The 15140-nt window shown below is 31.6% G+C and overlaps 1 protein-coding gene across 1 annotated transcript; it reads right to left on the reverse strand.

Moving 5' to 3' along the window:
• Positions 1–965: 965 nt before the first annotated feature.
• LOC143047048 (putative chitinase 1) lies at positions 966–8512 on the reverse strand. Its single transcript, XM_076220033.1, has 8 exons — positions 8436–8512; positions 8072–8255; positions 7239–7491; positions 5172–5296; positions 4137–4248; positions 2770–2940; positions 1859–1975; positions 966–1347 (listed from the first exon to the last, which is right to left on the reverse strand). Exons 1-8 carry the CDS (start codon positions 8494–8496, stop codon positions 1054–1056), a joined length of 1317 nt encoding a protein of 438 aa, XP_076076148.1. The 5' UTR covers positions 8497–8512; the 3' UTR covers positions 966–1053.
• Positions 8513–15140: the final 6628 nt, after the last annotated feature.

The raw sequence follows: 15140 nt of genomic DNA on the forward strand, positions 1-15140 counted from the left end.
GTTCCACTATAGTTGCACCCTTCGTGTTGTTTATGGCAAGTAAACATTTGATGATAAGTGAAATTCGGTTATGTTACAATCGGAGAGGATCTGTGGCACTGATATTCCGTAACGACCAACCGAATCATGATGGCGTCCGTAGACGTTCGAAGGATTCAAATCTTCTTTAATATATTGTAAGCAGCAACCTTCTTTCAAAAATCTGGATATGATACGCTAGGAATATTGGAATATTTTAGCATCTGGGAGATATATACCCTATATTCAAACGTTGTTTGAATGTTTTCAATCAACCCTCATTGCAATACGTGGGGTTCATGTTGGCTCTGTCTTTAGTTTACTTTGTTGTGTTTTGTGTACTGATTGTCTTTTCGTTGTTTTTTTTTTTTGCTCGTTTTTTGTCATAGCTTTGTCAGATTAATTTAAACATTTGAGTTTGAATGTTTATTTGGTATCTCTCACCTATCTTTCCCAGATGTCCTTCGCGATACGAAGCATGTTTAACCGTATATATGATATCCTTTATATCAAGTTCAATTTATGAAAATAGCCACGAAACTTGGAATGATTCCTCTATTGTGAGATGTCATCACCTACACAGCGAAACGTGAAGTTAAAGGATAATGCCAATCATTCTTCTTATAAGGGTCATATATGAAGTATTTTCTAGATATCAGAATTACACAAATAAAGCACAGTGGTTCGCATAGAAATAATAATTCACTGTTAAAAAAAATATCGTTCAAACATAATAAAGGTTACAGATAAAGTATTTCCATCGTTCTTTCATCATAATCGCAAATAGCATTGTTTTATTACAATATCTCATAGTTGAGTGAAAGAACTATCCGTTCCGACAGTCTCCAACCCATGATTGCCTCTTTGTTTTTGTTTTTTGTTTTTCAAACTAACTTCGGTTTTACGTCAAGTAAAAAGGTAAAAAATAAGCAATACAGATATATATCAAAGTAAGGTTTAATCAATTGTAGTGTATAATATAAAACAAAACAAGTATAAAACGGATCTGAGACTTTTTTTTTAGTCCTTTTTCTACTACCAAAAAAATGTTGATTCTGATTTTTGAGGAACGTTCAATTGATCTAACATATGTCCTGCTTTCCTTTTCTCTAATGCAACATTTGACAACCTCTCCTTTCCAAGCCTCTTTTGTTCTGCCATAAATAACATAGCCTCTTGTTTGTCAGTTAGATACTCATCATATTCCCGTAGCCCATGAATGACAGCAAACATCATAGGATACTTAGTCCCACATGCACCATTAAAATCGTCCATATCTAAAGTCCACACAAATGCACCTCCCAGTCTATTACTAATCACTAACTCAGCCTGCAAATACATTTTCTATGGTGTGATATTGGTATAAATTCAAGGATTACATATTGAGAGAAGCGAATATTACTGTCTAATTGATGTTTACCCAAATCTTTTTTTTTAAACTTTTTTATGCTGACTAAGGAGCAGGAAACGATTTAACACAAGCATGCACATGCTACCCCTAACATTTCTCTCAATTTTAGTGCATAACATGTCTAGGCATTAGGTTTTGTTATATGTTTGCATGTCTGATTTGTTAGATCTTTTACATGTCCACATGTTTTGGTTGAATTCGTTTGTTCTATGTCTTTCAAGGATTTGAGTTTTTTCCCCTAGTTGCTTCATTATTTTCTGTTTCTCTCGACTTATATGAGTTTTGAATCCTCTCGGGTGTCCGCATTTTTTTGTAAAACGTATCCGGTGATGATCATGCAACATGTGTTATACACGCAATGAAATTTTACCATTTTGTCCTATAGCCCCGAATAAAGCATCCATAATATGATTTCTTGAGAAATATTACCTTTTCTTGAACACTGGAAGGATTATCATAACTTATCCATTCATCTTCATGCACTACGAATGGTACACGTGCATACATTCGTTCTGACAATCCACCATGTTTTATAAGATGACAGAGCTGATAAGAATAGAAACATTCTGTTATATGCATATACAATAAAGATGTGGTATAAAGCTATAGGTCAACTGAGAGCATATACAAGTATTGTTCCTGTTCGGAGACATTGACCCATAACAACATTTGTGTTTTGCATGCATTTGTTTGAATTTTTGCTTTGATTTTATCTTTTCTGCTCTGGCGATATTTGTATTCTTGTTATTTAACAATATAAAAAATACAATAACAAAAAACCTTGAATAGTACAATAACCAACATAAGATTGAACAAGAAATAAAGGCGGCTGATGACTTAAAAAGCAACTCGTGAAAATGTGTTCGCTTTACTACAAATGGCTTACTAAGGTAGCACCACATGTTGGTTGAATACTGTATTATCAAAGGTACCAGGATTATAATTTAGTACACCAGACGCGAGTTTCGTCTACATAAGACTCATCAGTGACGCTCATATAAAATATTTATCAAGCCAAACAAGTACGAAGTTGAAAAGCATTGAGGATCCAAAATTCCAAAAAGTTGTATCAAATACGGCTAAGGTAATCTATTCCTGGGATAAGAAAATCCTTAGTTTTTCGATAAATTCAAAGTTTTGTAAACAGGAAATTTATAAAAATGACCACATAATTGATACTCATGTCAACACTGCAGTGCTAACTTCTGGGCTGGTGATACCATCGGGTACGAAACAAAATAACTTTCGAGAATAGGATTTACAATATAAAAAGATTATTTGTATTTTTCTATCAAAATTAAGATACTCTTTATGAATGTTGATTAGAGTTTTATATTTACATTTTTAACTGGATATCCATCTCCATTGTCAGAACCAGGACCGATACCCAATGATCCTGGAGCAGACAAGTTGCTGTTCTGTAATCTGAAAGACCTTCCAAAAAATGGTATTCCAAGAACGATTTTATGCTTAGGTACACCCTGTGAGATCCAGTTGTTTAATAAAGAATTCTGAAAATTAATAAACCATTAAAATTATTAATATTTGTTACAATATACAAATAGGTTATGATTGCCAATGAGACAAGTATCAAGCAAAGTTAAAAAATAAAGTGGATGTAAGCAACTATCAAAAACTATTTTCATGAGCTTTCAATGTTACTGATTATTTTCAAACTTTTTTTGAAAGATATACAGTGTTGGAGTACGAAAATATATTTTACAAACAAAATAATTTCGTTGTTCATAGTACAAGAACAGAACTAAAAATGATCTTATTCAGATCGGACGTGTCTGCGCATCTATATACCCTGCATAGCAAATGGACGCCCTTCTTTGGTATACATGTGTTTTATAGCTGGGTAGGAAATAAACTCATCATAGATACCAGGATTAAAACTTTATATTTACGCCAGACGCGCGTTTCGTCTACAAAAGACTCATCAGTGACGCTCGAATAAAAAAACGTTTAAAAGGACAAATAGAGTACGAAGTTGAAGAGCACTGAGGACTAAAAATTCCTTAAAGTTTTGCCAAATACAGCTAAGGCAATCTATTCCTGAGGTAGAAAAGCCTTAGTTTTTCAAAAAGTTTTGTTAACAGTTAATTTATAATTATGAACACATCAATGATAACTCAAGTCAACACAGAAGTGCTGACTACTGGACTTGTGATACCCTCGGGGAAATAAATCTCCACTCCAAAAGTATAGTGAGTTTTTCTTTTAATTAAATGTTTGTTTAAAAATACAATATGTAATCCATTTAAGTGCGTGGAGTTTGTTGTTTATGCTTTTTCACTTCAACTAATTATTTTTGTTAAAATGTAAATATTGCACTTTTTTAAGTATTTTTTTCCTGCTATCACAATAAAAAATCAAAAAAGAAATAGAACAAACCAAAATATCTATACCTTCAGTGATAACATTAACGGTAGCCTTTTTACTGCACCAGATGCACATTTCGACAAATCGCTTGGCTCTCCAGGGATTCTCGAGGCCGCAATATTTAAAAATTTAGATATCGAATAAATATGAAAAGAGTATCAAAAGATTATCCAAATTCAGACAAAGAATCAGACCTATACAAGAGGAAATATCCCTTAATTTTAGATGATACCTTAAACTATATACAAGAAAATGTCAATCAAACAATATCCGTCTCTTCGTACCAGTATCGAAAATAAGACACAATCATGTATAAACTTACTACATTTTTCTCGTTATTTTCTCCAGTCAGTGCACTATGTGGATATATTCTCATTGGATCGTCCCAATGTCCATACAAGTCATACAGTTTCAGATTTATGAAATCTACTACTCTACAAACACAGAATGAAAATTATCGAATGGGAGAATGAAATGAAGAGCCAATGTTGAGATTCTATAAGTCTCATATAAAACTAGGTCATAATGTCATAACTGTACCAACGGTTTAATCATTATTGTACTCTCTTTTTTCTTTAGAATAAGTAAAACTTTTTAACAAAGAAAGAAAAATAGAAATAGGGTGAACAGAAGAGAAGCATAACTGGTAATTATTAGCATACCAACTAGCCGTTTAAAACTGTCGATAAAGTATATCGTAAAATCTAGATTGGTTCATTAAAGGGTGACAATAACAATACGTGAATAAAATCATAAATGGAACAGACGACATGGCAAAAAAAAAACACAGAAGAAATTTCATATGATAGTTCTAGCTCAAATAGTGACACGCTCTGTGTAGAGAATGGTAAGATTCATTGATGATTTTTACAAGGTGAATATTTATCCTCTAAATGTGGATTGTTGAGTGTCTCTTGTCTTGTCTTAACGTAAAATTCGCAAACCATTTATTTTCTATCCCAAAAACTCGTTTGAACCTGGTGGTTTGAAACAAACACTATATATATTTTTCTGGACAAAATATTGTCACAAATTACTTGATCATCGAAAATGAATTGTACAAATATAACACTGAACACAAGGTGAGATGAATAGTTTTAATGTCTGTGGGATGACCTACTGAGCGAGATGAGAAAGAAAATAAAGTTAAAATTTTCAATAGAATAATTCCATAAATGTAAACTATTTAATCAATGTCGCAATAAAGGAAGCCTTAACATCGAAATGGCAATGAAGTCAATACAGACAACATTAGCATAAGTGCGGACAAGACAAACCAAATTTGTAGAAGAGCATTTAAATATTTGGTATAACCCTTAATTTTCTATACTAACATACAATTTGTCTGTGTACAAACCTTGATATTCTTTTTAGATCATAAGATTTATCAATCATCTGTTGAGTAGGGTCGACACAAACTGATAAAACAAGGGTTTCTTTATTGTCAGGTTCTTCTTCGATCTCAAAATAATGTTGTAATACCTAAATTAATAGAAGGAGAAATTCCTACTAATACTTTGAAATATTTATAATACTTGAAAATTTTTGCTCAATTATAACTGGAATTATACTTATATTATCCCAGATTATAATAAGTTGTTCATATTACATAGATGTTTTTAATTTCCCCTAAATAAAAGTTACAAGATATATACTTGTTGATGTTGTGAATAGACTTTACATAGTAAAACATATCACATATGCCAGGAAAGTTAGAAATTGGCGGGAAAAATTCAATGCACTTTTGTTCTAAAATGAATACCTGCACACATTTCCAACGAATATTCTACTTACATTGAACCTTATATCTTATCATAAATTTACCTCGTTTCATCAAAAAAAATATAGATGATAGTTACAGCAGATTCCAACGAGTATGAAGCTACAGATACATTCTTTGGTTAGCTTGCTTGCTAGCTCAACCATGAAATGATTATTACCTTAAAATTGGGAGGAGCATAGCACCAATTCATCATCCAATGAAAACAATCATATCAATGGCCTGTTTATAATATGTATGTTTCATACAAACAGGTTTACCTAAATGTAAACAACTTTGCAAATTAAATTTTATTTCTTATAGTCTTTGATTGAATTAAAAAATTCTTAGTTTTACAATAAATTAGAAGCGGAGTTACGGTTTATGTTTTGTTCAAAGATGATAATATTTAGTGTTGATTCAATGCTAAACAAATAGAAATTCTATAGAAAATCCACAGTATTTCCCCTTGTACTCTCAAATTTGGCAATTTGGTACCTGATAGATGGAGGATTATCGCAAGCAATGATTTCCTTAAAAAAAGTTTATAAATTTAGATATTAGTTTAAACAATATAAATATGGACCAATTCAAGTAAACCTTCTAGGGTGCGCTCGACTTTCGGGACTTAGCACGATTTTTTAAATTTAATTTAAAAGGTTGTTTAGGATTTGTTGTAAACTATAATCGCTAGCACATCATAGAAAATCAAGTGAGTAATCTATGCTTAAAATTTTATAACAAAAATATATGTGGATTTTTTACAAAAATCTTGGTTTATTTGCCACAAAATCCCGTTTAACTTTAAAAATGCAATGCAACTATAAATATTAATGCTTGCTCGAAGTTTTCCCTTTGTATATGTACAAAATGGCCCATCTCTTAATCATTATCTTTGCTGTTTTTATACTATTGCAGTTTAACAAATTCCTAATTCAAAGGCAACAGAAGGATATTTACGCCGTGATTGTACCATTGTAAAGTACATTCACATAACTGTATTTATAAATGAACTGAGTAATTGATTGAAATAAAATTGGCAAATCAAACACACCTACAACATGCTTGTGAATTTGCTTATACTTATCAATAAATTTTAAATTTAGATTAAAACTTATTTTTAAACTGACTTGTAAGACTAGTTTTACAATGTTTATATTATGTCACTAGTTCTGATTGGTTCTCTGTTTAACTATTGACTCCACCCAAAGGCTTGTGTACCTTACCTAATAATGATTTCATGGTTGAGCTAGCAAGGAAGCTAACCAAAGAATCTACCTGTAGCTTCATACTCGCTGGAATCTGCTGTAAGTCTTTTTTTTATTTTAATCATCGCCTCTACCCATGGTCCAAAAATTTGCTACATTTCATTTTTTTTACATATGCAGATGTAGCCTAGTGGTTTATCAGTAAAATACAAATCCCAATTACGTATATTTTGCCTTAAATGTTCATACTTTAAGATAGATAAAACAAAACAGGTTTAATCAACCATGTTTTGCATAAGGTGTAATGTCTGTACCAAGTCAGAAATATGACAGTTGTTTTCCACTCGTTTCATGTGTTTTTAGCTTTTGATTTTGCCATTTGCATAGGGATTTTTCGTTTTGAATTTTCCTTAGTGTTCGGTATTTTTGTTATTTTACTTATTTCCTAGACAATTACCTCTAATAATTCGGCAAAGTTGTGTTTATCTCCCGGTGGGCTCCCTCTAGTGGCTGGATATTCCCAGTCAACGTCCAAACCGTCAAAATTATGCATGCGAAGATAACGAATAACTTCCAAGGCAAATAATTCCATGTTTGTACGAGAAGATACTAATTTACTCCAACTCTGACTACCAAGTTCCCATCCACCAACAGATAACATAACAACCAAATCTTCGTTTATGTTCATTAGATTGGTCAAATCTCTATATCTATAAAATAAACAAGAAATTTTAATTAAGAAAAGTCAGTTAAGTGTTCTTGATATGCATTTAAAGGCTCAACGAACTCCCTTTCCCCTGAATATCATGTGCTCTGATCTGAAATGGTCATTATTTCCTGATACTTTGAGATATTCAAAAGTATCTCGCTTTGTTTTCAGCATATCTAAAAGGGGTAACATATCAACCAAATCCCTGTTTGGTAACGAATAGAATAGTAAATGCATGGAAACGAGGAAGCTTCATAAAGACAACAACGGTTGAACCCCGCCAAAGAACTGAAACATACTTTTTAGGAGACTGGTTGATAAAAACAAGTGATGTTATGATAAATTGACTTTTAACATATTTGTTTGCAGACGTGTTAAGGATGACAGTCTCATTTTGTCGGACTCTCAAAGTTCATAGCATACGTATTTCATTAGTTGAACGATGCTTCGTGTTGAATGTTGTGATTTTGCCGAAAACTGACAATTTACAGGTTCAGTATAACAGTCAAATGCTGTATTTATTTATACTTAAATTTGACTAAGCTAAATGCCATGCATTTTAAAAACTGTTAAAAACTTACTGTTGAAAATCATCATAACCATCTGGCAGTTTTACAGCGGAACCGTCATCGTTTAAGGCTGCTGATGCATAGATAAGATGTGTACATAGAAAAGGGTCTATATCTGATGGTTTCAATGAAAATTCAAGACCATCTCTGTAAATGGAGCTACCGCTGAAATAACATACCCTTCGAATATCGTAACCTAAGATGAAAAAAAGACGAATTAAAGAATATATTTTCATTTTAATGCCAGCGCACGTGTCTTTGTGTGGTAGGTATTGTCAAGTGATACTTAATGAAGCTGGATCAATATGTGACTGTTCAAAGTGGGTGTTACTTATAATTTAATTTCAGAAACATTCCTAAATATGAAATGTTTTACCTTTGATTAATGCTGCCAAAAATATGTGGCAGAGAATTGAAAGCTGCCTCTGAAGTTCCATCTGAAAGACGTGTAAGTATGTCGTTGTTACCTCTTTATGTTCCCTAAAATGATTAAGAGTACATGTATAATAGCAATTTATTATCAACAAAATTCACTGGAAACTATTAATTAATTTCTCTCCACCCAAAGAAAGACAAACAGTTAATCGACAACCACTTATAAGTTGGTTGGCAAGGGTAGACTAAGCTTTAAGTGAATTGCAGTATTAAAAGACTTTGAAAATGTCTTGATATAAGAGTTTCAATACGCATGCAGTGATTATATTTTGAAATTTATTTCTCAAGGACCTTATTTTTGGTATATACTATATATTGAAACTGCTTTAAGGTAGTTGTTTGTATGTGTGGACTGCTATGTGTGTTAAACGTTCGACGATTAGTGATGTTACAATGTATTGCAAGTGATTGAAAACAACTTTTACGCATATAATTTTATAAACTACCAATCGAGAAAAATAAATTCTTTTATTGGCTAGAACATTATTGGATCAAAATTCTTCTAATGAGTGCAAATATTTACAAAATACATGTCAAAACAGTGCAAAATCATTACAAATTGATGTCGAAATTTCGAAAATTAAAAATAAAATCGGAAATATTGACACTTTGAATAGAAACATTTGTCTTTGTAATAATCGGAAGGAACCACGAATCAGTAGGTTTGGTTAAAATCCTTTGAGTAATCCAAGTTGCTTTGTACATAAGGATGTCTCTCGACATATGTAATCAACTGTCAATCCAGAGATGTCTCGTCTGTATGTTATTTTTGGTAGTAAAATACAAATGTCGAAATCAAAATGGCAATACTTTGACAAGCAAACTATGCAATTACAAATTGATGTCGAAATTTCGAAAATTAAAAATAAAATCGGAAATATTGACACTTTGAATAGAAACATTTGTCTTTTTAATAATCGGAAGGAACCACGAATCAGTAGGTTTGGTTAAAATCCTTTGAGTAATCCAAGTTGCGTTGTACATAAGGATGTCTCTCGACATATGTAATCAACTGTCAATCCACAGATGTCTCGTCTGTATGTTATTTTTGGTAGTAAAATACAAATGTCGAAATCAAAATGGCAATACTTTGACAAGCAAACTATGCAAAGAAATCAAATTGAATGCCCACTGACCTTTAAAGGTACAATGTCGAATAATCTCTCAATGAGATATGCCAATGCTAAAATAATTTTGTTTCTACAATCGAAAATATAATTAAGATAGTTATCAAAGGTACCAGGATTATAATTTAGTACGAAAGGGAGAATTGCACACTTGGTCAATCCCCTATCATAAGTCGAAAAAACAACTAATTGCCCAAATGAAATTTGACGATAAGATAACGAGTCTACAAAATAACACAAAAACTGGAGTTGAACTGAAGTATCCTAGAAGGGTCAACAGTTTCAGTAGTAAATAAATTCATCAAAGATACCAGGATTAAATTTTATATTTATGCCAATCACGCGTTTCGTCTAAAAAAAAATACTCATCAGTGACGCTCGACTCCAAAAATGTTAAAAAGGCGAAATAAAGTACGAAGTTGAAGATCATAAAGGACCAAAATTCCTAAAAGTCTGCTAAATACAGCTAAGGTAATCTATTCCTGAGGTAGAAAATCCTTATTTTAAAAAAGAAATTTCTAAAACAAATCAAAGTTTTGTAAACAGTTAATTTATAAATATGACCATATCAAAGATAATTCATGTCAGCACATAAGTGCTGACTACTAGGCTGGCAATACCCTCGGGGAATATAGCAACAACCGCCGTCTTTTGTTGACAATACGCGTGTCGGGCGTACAAAATTCTAATCCTGGTATCTATTATGAGTTTTTGACCGAACGTGAAATAAAAAAAATAAGAAGATTTTGTATGATTGCCAGTGACACAACTCTCTGAGAGAAACCAAATGAAAAATGTATTCATATCACAGTTACCCGGACAATATATAGGTAAAATAAAAACGTTTGTTACTCATTTTTTCATGTATTACATTCCGATGAAATTGAATGTTTAAAATTCCGACAACAATAATTTAATTTAATAGTCTTTTATTTTAACTATTTCTTGTAGTGACAATCAATAGACTTAGAAATTACAGTGTAATTATATAAAAAACGAACAGAAATTAAATCATTTACTGAATAAATAATGTTGAGATATATAAAACGATAAGTCTTACCTAATATGTTGTTTACCAATAAATATTTTAGTAAAAATTTATTGTTCGATTGTCAACAAAGAAATCCTCATTTTTCACATGTAAATGATGTTACTACATGATTGACCGTGTAAATCTAACTGCTTGAACAATTCATAAACTCTTAATTATTATAATTAATAATTTTTTTACAAAAGTTGTTGAATTATATTGAAAAAAAGTATGCAAATTTGACAATGAACTAATTGTGTGGTCAACATATTTCTTACACATTATATTACGGCTTCCGGTTTTCTACATACGTTTTATATTTGATGTTAATTAACTAATTATAGCGGGTGATATATCTTAAGATTTATTGTGTTACCACCGATTAAATAAATATTGACAGTTGACAGACAGTCAAGACAGTAAAGAGCATTGCGTGCAAAATGGGTAATTTAAATATTACTGCACGATTTTGAGTGTGAAAAACGGCAACTCATAGTGACATATATTACATGCATGTTATAGAGGAGACCAATTTATCAATAAAATAATAGTTGGTTTCTGCTATAATAATTGATAGGGATAAAAGGTATGCCATTTGGGCCGACACTGGATAAAGAGGGAATGATGGATAGAGACAGCAATTCTACCTAGAAACGGAGACCACATACGGACCCCTAAAATATTTGTTGCATGAGTTCTGAATCGCGAAGACACATTTTATCGACTAGAAGATTAAACTTCAGTATTCTGATTGGATGTGGATGCAAAATTATTCATCCCACACAGCCAAACAAACGTCCCACTTTGGCAAGGGTTTTACTTACGGTCAGAAGAGGACTGTGGTGATAACATTTCTATACCCTAGTTCCCCATTGAGTTTATGTATGGATGAGCTTTAGATTGAGAATGAATATAAATTTGCATCTCATTGGTATGATCCTATCAAAACGTAGCAAATAAAGGCAACAGTAGTATACCGCTGTTTAAAACTCATAAATCGATTGAGAGATAACAAATCTTGGTTACAAACTAAAAGCGAGGGAACCACATCGACTATAAGAGGAAAACATAGGAACAGCAGGAACGCAACAAAATCAAACGCCAACATACATATAACATAACTAATTGATTATAAGCGCCATACTCCTGACTTGGTACAGGACATTTAATGAAAAAATAGAGGGTTGTACCTGGTTTTATGGCTAACCATACCTCCCGCTTATATGACAATGTTAAAAAACATTTCACTAAAATGTCAACACTAAGTGACAGAAATGCAGTACAAACACACAAGCACACTCATCATAGAGAAACACAAAACAAATAATACAATAGTCGGCAAACAGTAGAACAATAGCGAACATCTTCCATCAACGACAGACACCGCAGAACATCACAAACAGTGACCCACTTACGTTACGAACATGCAATATATATGATTATCAATTTATATAATTATTTTCACGATACCAGTCAAATTTGTCCTTTTTTGAACAATAACATATGTTTAAACTTAAACCAGTCCAAGCAATTTCTATGACAATGACTGAATTGAAAGGCTATTTTATGATCATTTTATATTTATTTGGACTTCAGTTAATAAAATTGACGGTACTAATTATCTTGCACCAGACGCGCATTTCGACAATACATGTCTCTTCAGTGATGCTCGTGGCCAAAATATTTGAAATCCAAATAATAATGATCGTATCAAACTTTTTTTTACATTCCCTTCATTTGCACTCTGTTGGATAGTTGTGTCAATGGTTCAGTGGAGTAGGACATTATTCGTATCGTTTGGGGGTATTTATTTAATCACTTTGCCTGCTTTTATTTCATTTACACCATAGGGGTAGCTGAATACATCTGGAGCATTTCCACCTGACATCTCAGTTCAGAATTTCTGAATTTGACTACGTTTCTTCAAGTACAAAAGATGTTATTTTAGACGAGAAAACGATGTCAAACCGTGAAAGACTTGTAATACTTATAGATGATTTATAATGGAACATATGTAATACATGTAGTTACACCAACTGTCAAATCATAGATAATTTATAGTAATTATTACAATATTAATTAATTGCTTAGTATACTAAGTTTACATGCATACAGTTTTAATGCAGACATGTACAAACAATACCTTTGTAAATTTCACAAATTACTATTTAGACCGCTTCACGTTCACATGCCCAATTTGATCAATTGGACAATGGAATATGTGTGGGTGTTGGGTAGTATCATTTATGAGTTGTTTTTTTTTTTTTTATTTATAGCTCTTTACAGAATAAATAAATATATATATATATATATATATATATATAAAACCAAAATACAAGATACCAAACTGTTTATTTGAAAGTAGATACGGAGTAAACGTCATTGCTTTGAAACCAAATCCGAAAGTCGTCAATATTTCAATAGCTAAATGGCCATTTCAAACAAAGGTCTACGAATTTTAGAATTCAAGCAAATTATTTTTCACAGGTCTACGAATTATAGAATTCAAACAAATTATTTGTTAAAAAACCATACCAAATATTTTGCATGTACACAGTGTCTTAAAGATTTTTCTATACGAAACATACACGTTTCAATTATAATTTACATCAAGATGTTGTTAAATGAAATTGGATACCCTGCATTAATCACGCTTTCAATAACATATAATCAATCGTTAAAAGCCCCCATCCCCCCCTCCTTTTTTCCGTTTTCCCTAAATTATTGAATACTATCATGCTGCATGCCATTATATTTTAATGAAAATTAGATACACACCATCGTAGTAGTATCTAATACATATTATCTTATTTCTTCAAAATTTTCTGTGATTTCTGATACAGTCGCTTCAATGTCATAAGTTTAATTCAGTTGAGTATATTATCTTTTATGATATAGTATTTCAAAGTTGTGCTGAGTATCTTTTATTCTCATGGTCACTTTTTACCTGTCACCGGGAATTATTTACTTGCAAGTAAATAATTCGACATAATTTAATCCGTATGCATGTGACCTCCAATTTAACTCCTTAGCTGGTGATGAGTTATGCATGTATTCATCTATTGAAAGATAAAGAATGGCAACATTGAAAGATAAAGAATGGAAACATTGAAAGATAAAGAATGGAAACATTGAAAGATAAAGAATGGCAACATTGAAAGATAAAGAATGGCAACATTGAACGCGAAACAAGAAGGAACCATTTGGTTGACAAAGTCGATCAACAAACACACAGTTAAAATTGTTTCTAATCCAAATTTGTAAATTAAAATATTTCTGGATTTAAGGACAGTTAAAGGTAGAAAAGGAAATGTTCGGTTACAAAAATAGGAAATATGAATGTTGAAAGTTGATCTTTAGTAGATAATTTTCTATTTAAATGTAAATTATAAAAAAAACAGGGTATTATAATGCTTTCAGTACACAATCATAAAATATTATCAATCTATAAAACAACATTCTGCAAACGTTCTTTTTTATAACAAAATATAGTTGAAGCATGCAAAGAACATTATTTTTTGCAAATGTACATCTTTTGTATCTTTCTTTAACATAGAAACATAACTTTAAGTTGCTTTTCTCACATTTTCAAGAAAGTTTCAGTGTCAATTGGTAAACAGAATGAGTTAAAACCATTACTGTAAATTTCTAAATGATTCTTAAAAAGTTCATCGGAAGATACCAAGACGTTGTTGATAAATATTTCGTATCAACTTCACAAGTAATACACGATGGTCTTGAAGTATAGATTATAGGTACTGACATTGTTTATCATCTTAATAACGAGTTACATTATTCTTTTATTTGTCTATGTAAATCATTATATTTACTGTTTAGTCTAATTTTAGTAATATCCATTTGACGTGGCTCGGTACTTAATTGTGTTAAGGTGCCATGGATTTTTTTTTTTGTTATTCTTGTCTTACGTTTTTGATACTGTGCTTTGTTTATATGCCTTTTTGTTTTTCTTTATTGTTACATCTGTTTACTTTCATACTGATTAAGATTAGAGCATATTTTTGATTGTGGCGTTTTGCATTTGCGTTGATCTTTTCTTTCACTTTTTTCGCCGATTATTTATTTCATTTGCGCCGATAGTGTTCAGGTAGATTACAGATGAATGTTCAACTTATTTATCATTTATCATTATAAACCTCTTCCGTTAGCCAATTGTAACGCAGTAATATTCATAAAAACACGAATGTGTCCACAGTACACGAATGCCCCACTCGCACTATAGTTTTCTATGTTCAGTGGACCTTGATTTTGGGGTAAAAACTCTAATTTGGCATTACAATTAGAAATATCATATCATAAGGAACATGTGTAATAAGTTTCAAGTTGATTGGACTTCAACTTCATCAAAAACTACCTTGACCAAAAACTTTAACCTGAAGCGGGACGAACGGACGAACGGACGTACAGACCAGAAAACATAATGCCCCTCTACTATCGTAGGTGGGGCATAATAACAGAAAACAATTATTTA

This window comes from Mytilus galloprovincialis, chromosome 9 (assembly GCF_965363235.1).
Source record: "Mytilus galloprovincialis chromosome 9, xbMytGall1.hap1.1, whole genome shotgun sequence".
Classification (NCBI taxonomy): Eukaryota; Metazoa; Mollusca; class Bivalvia; order Mytilida; family Mytilidae; genus Mytilus; species Mytilus galloprovincialis.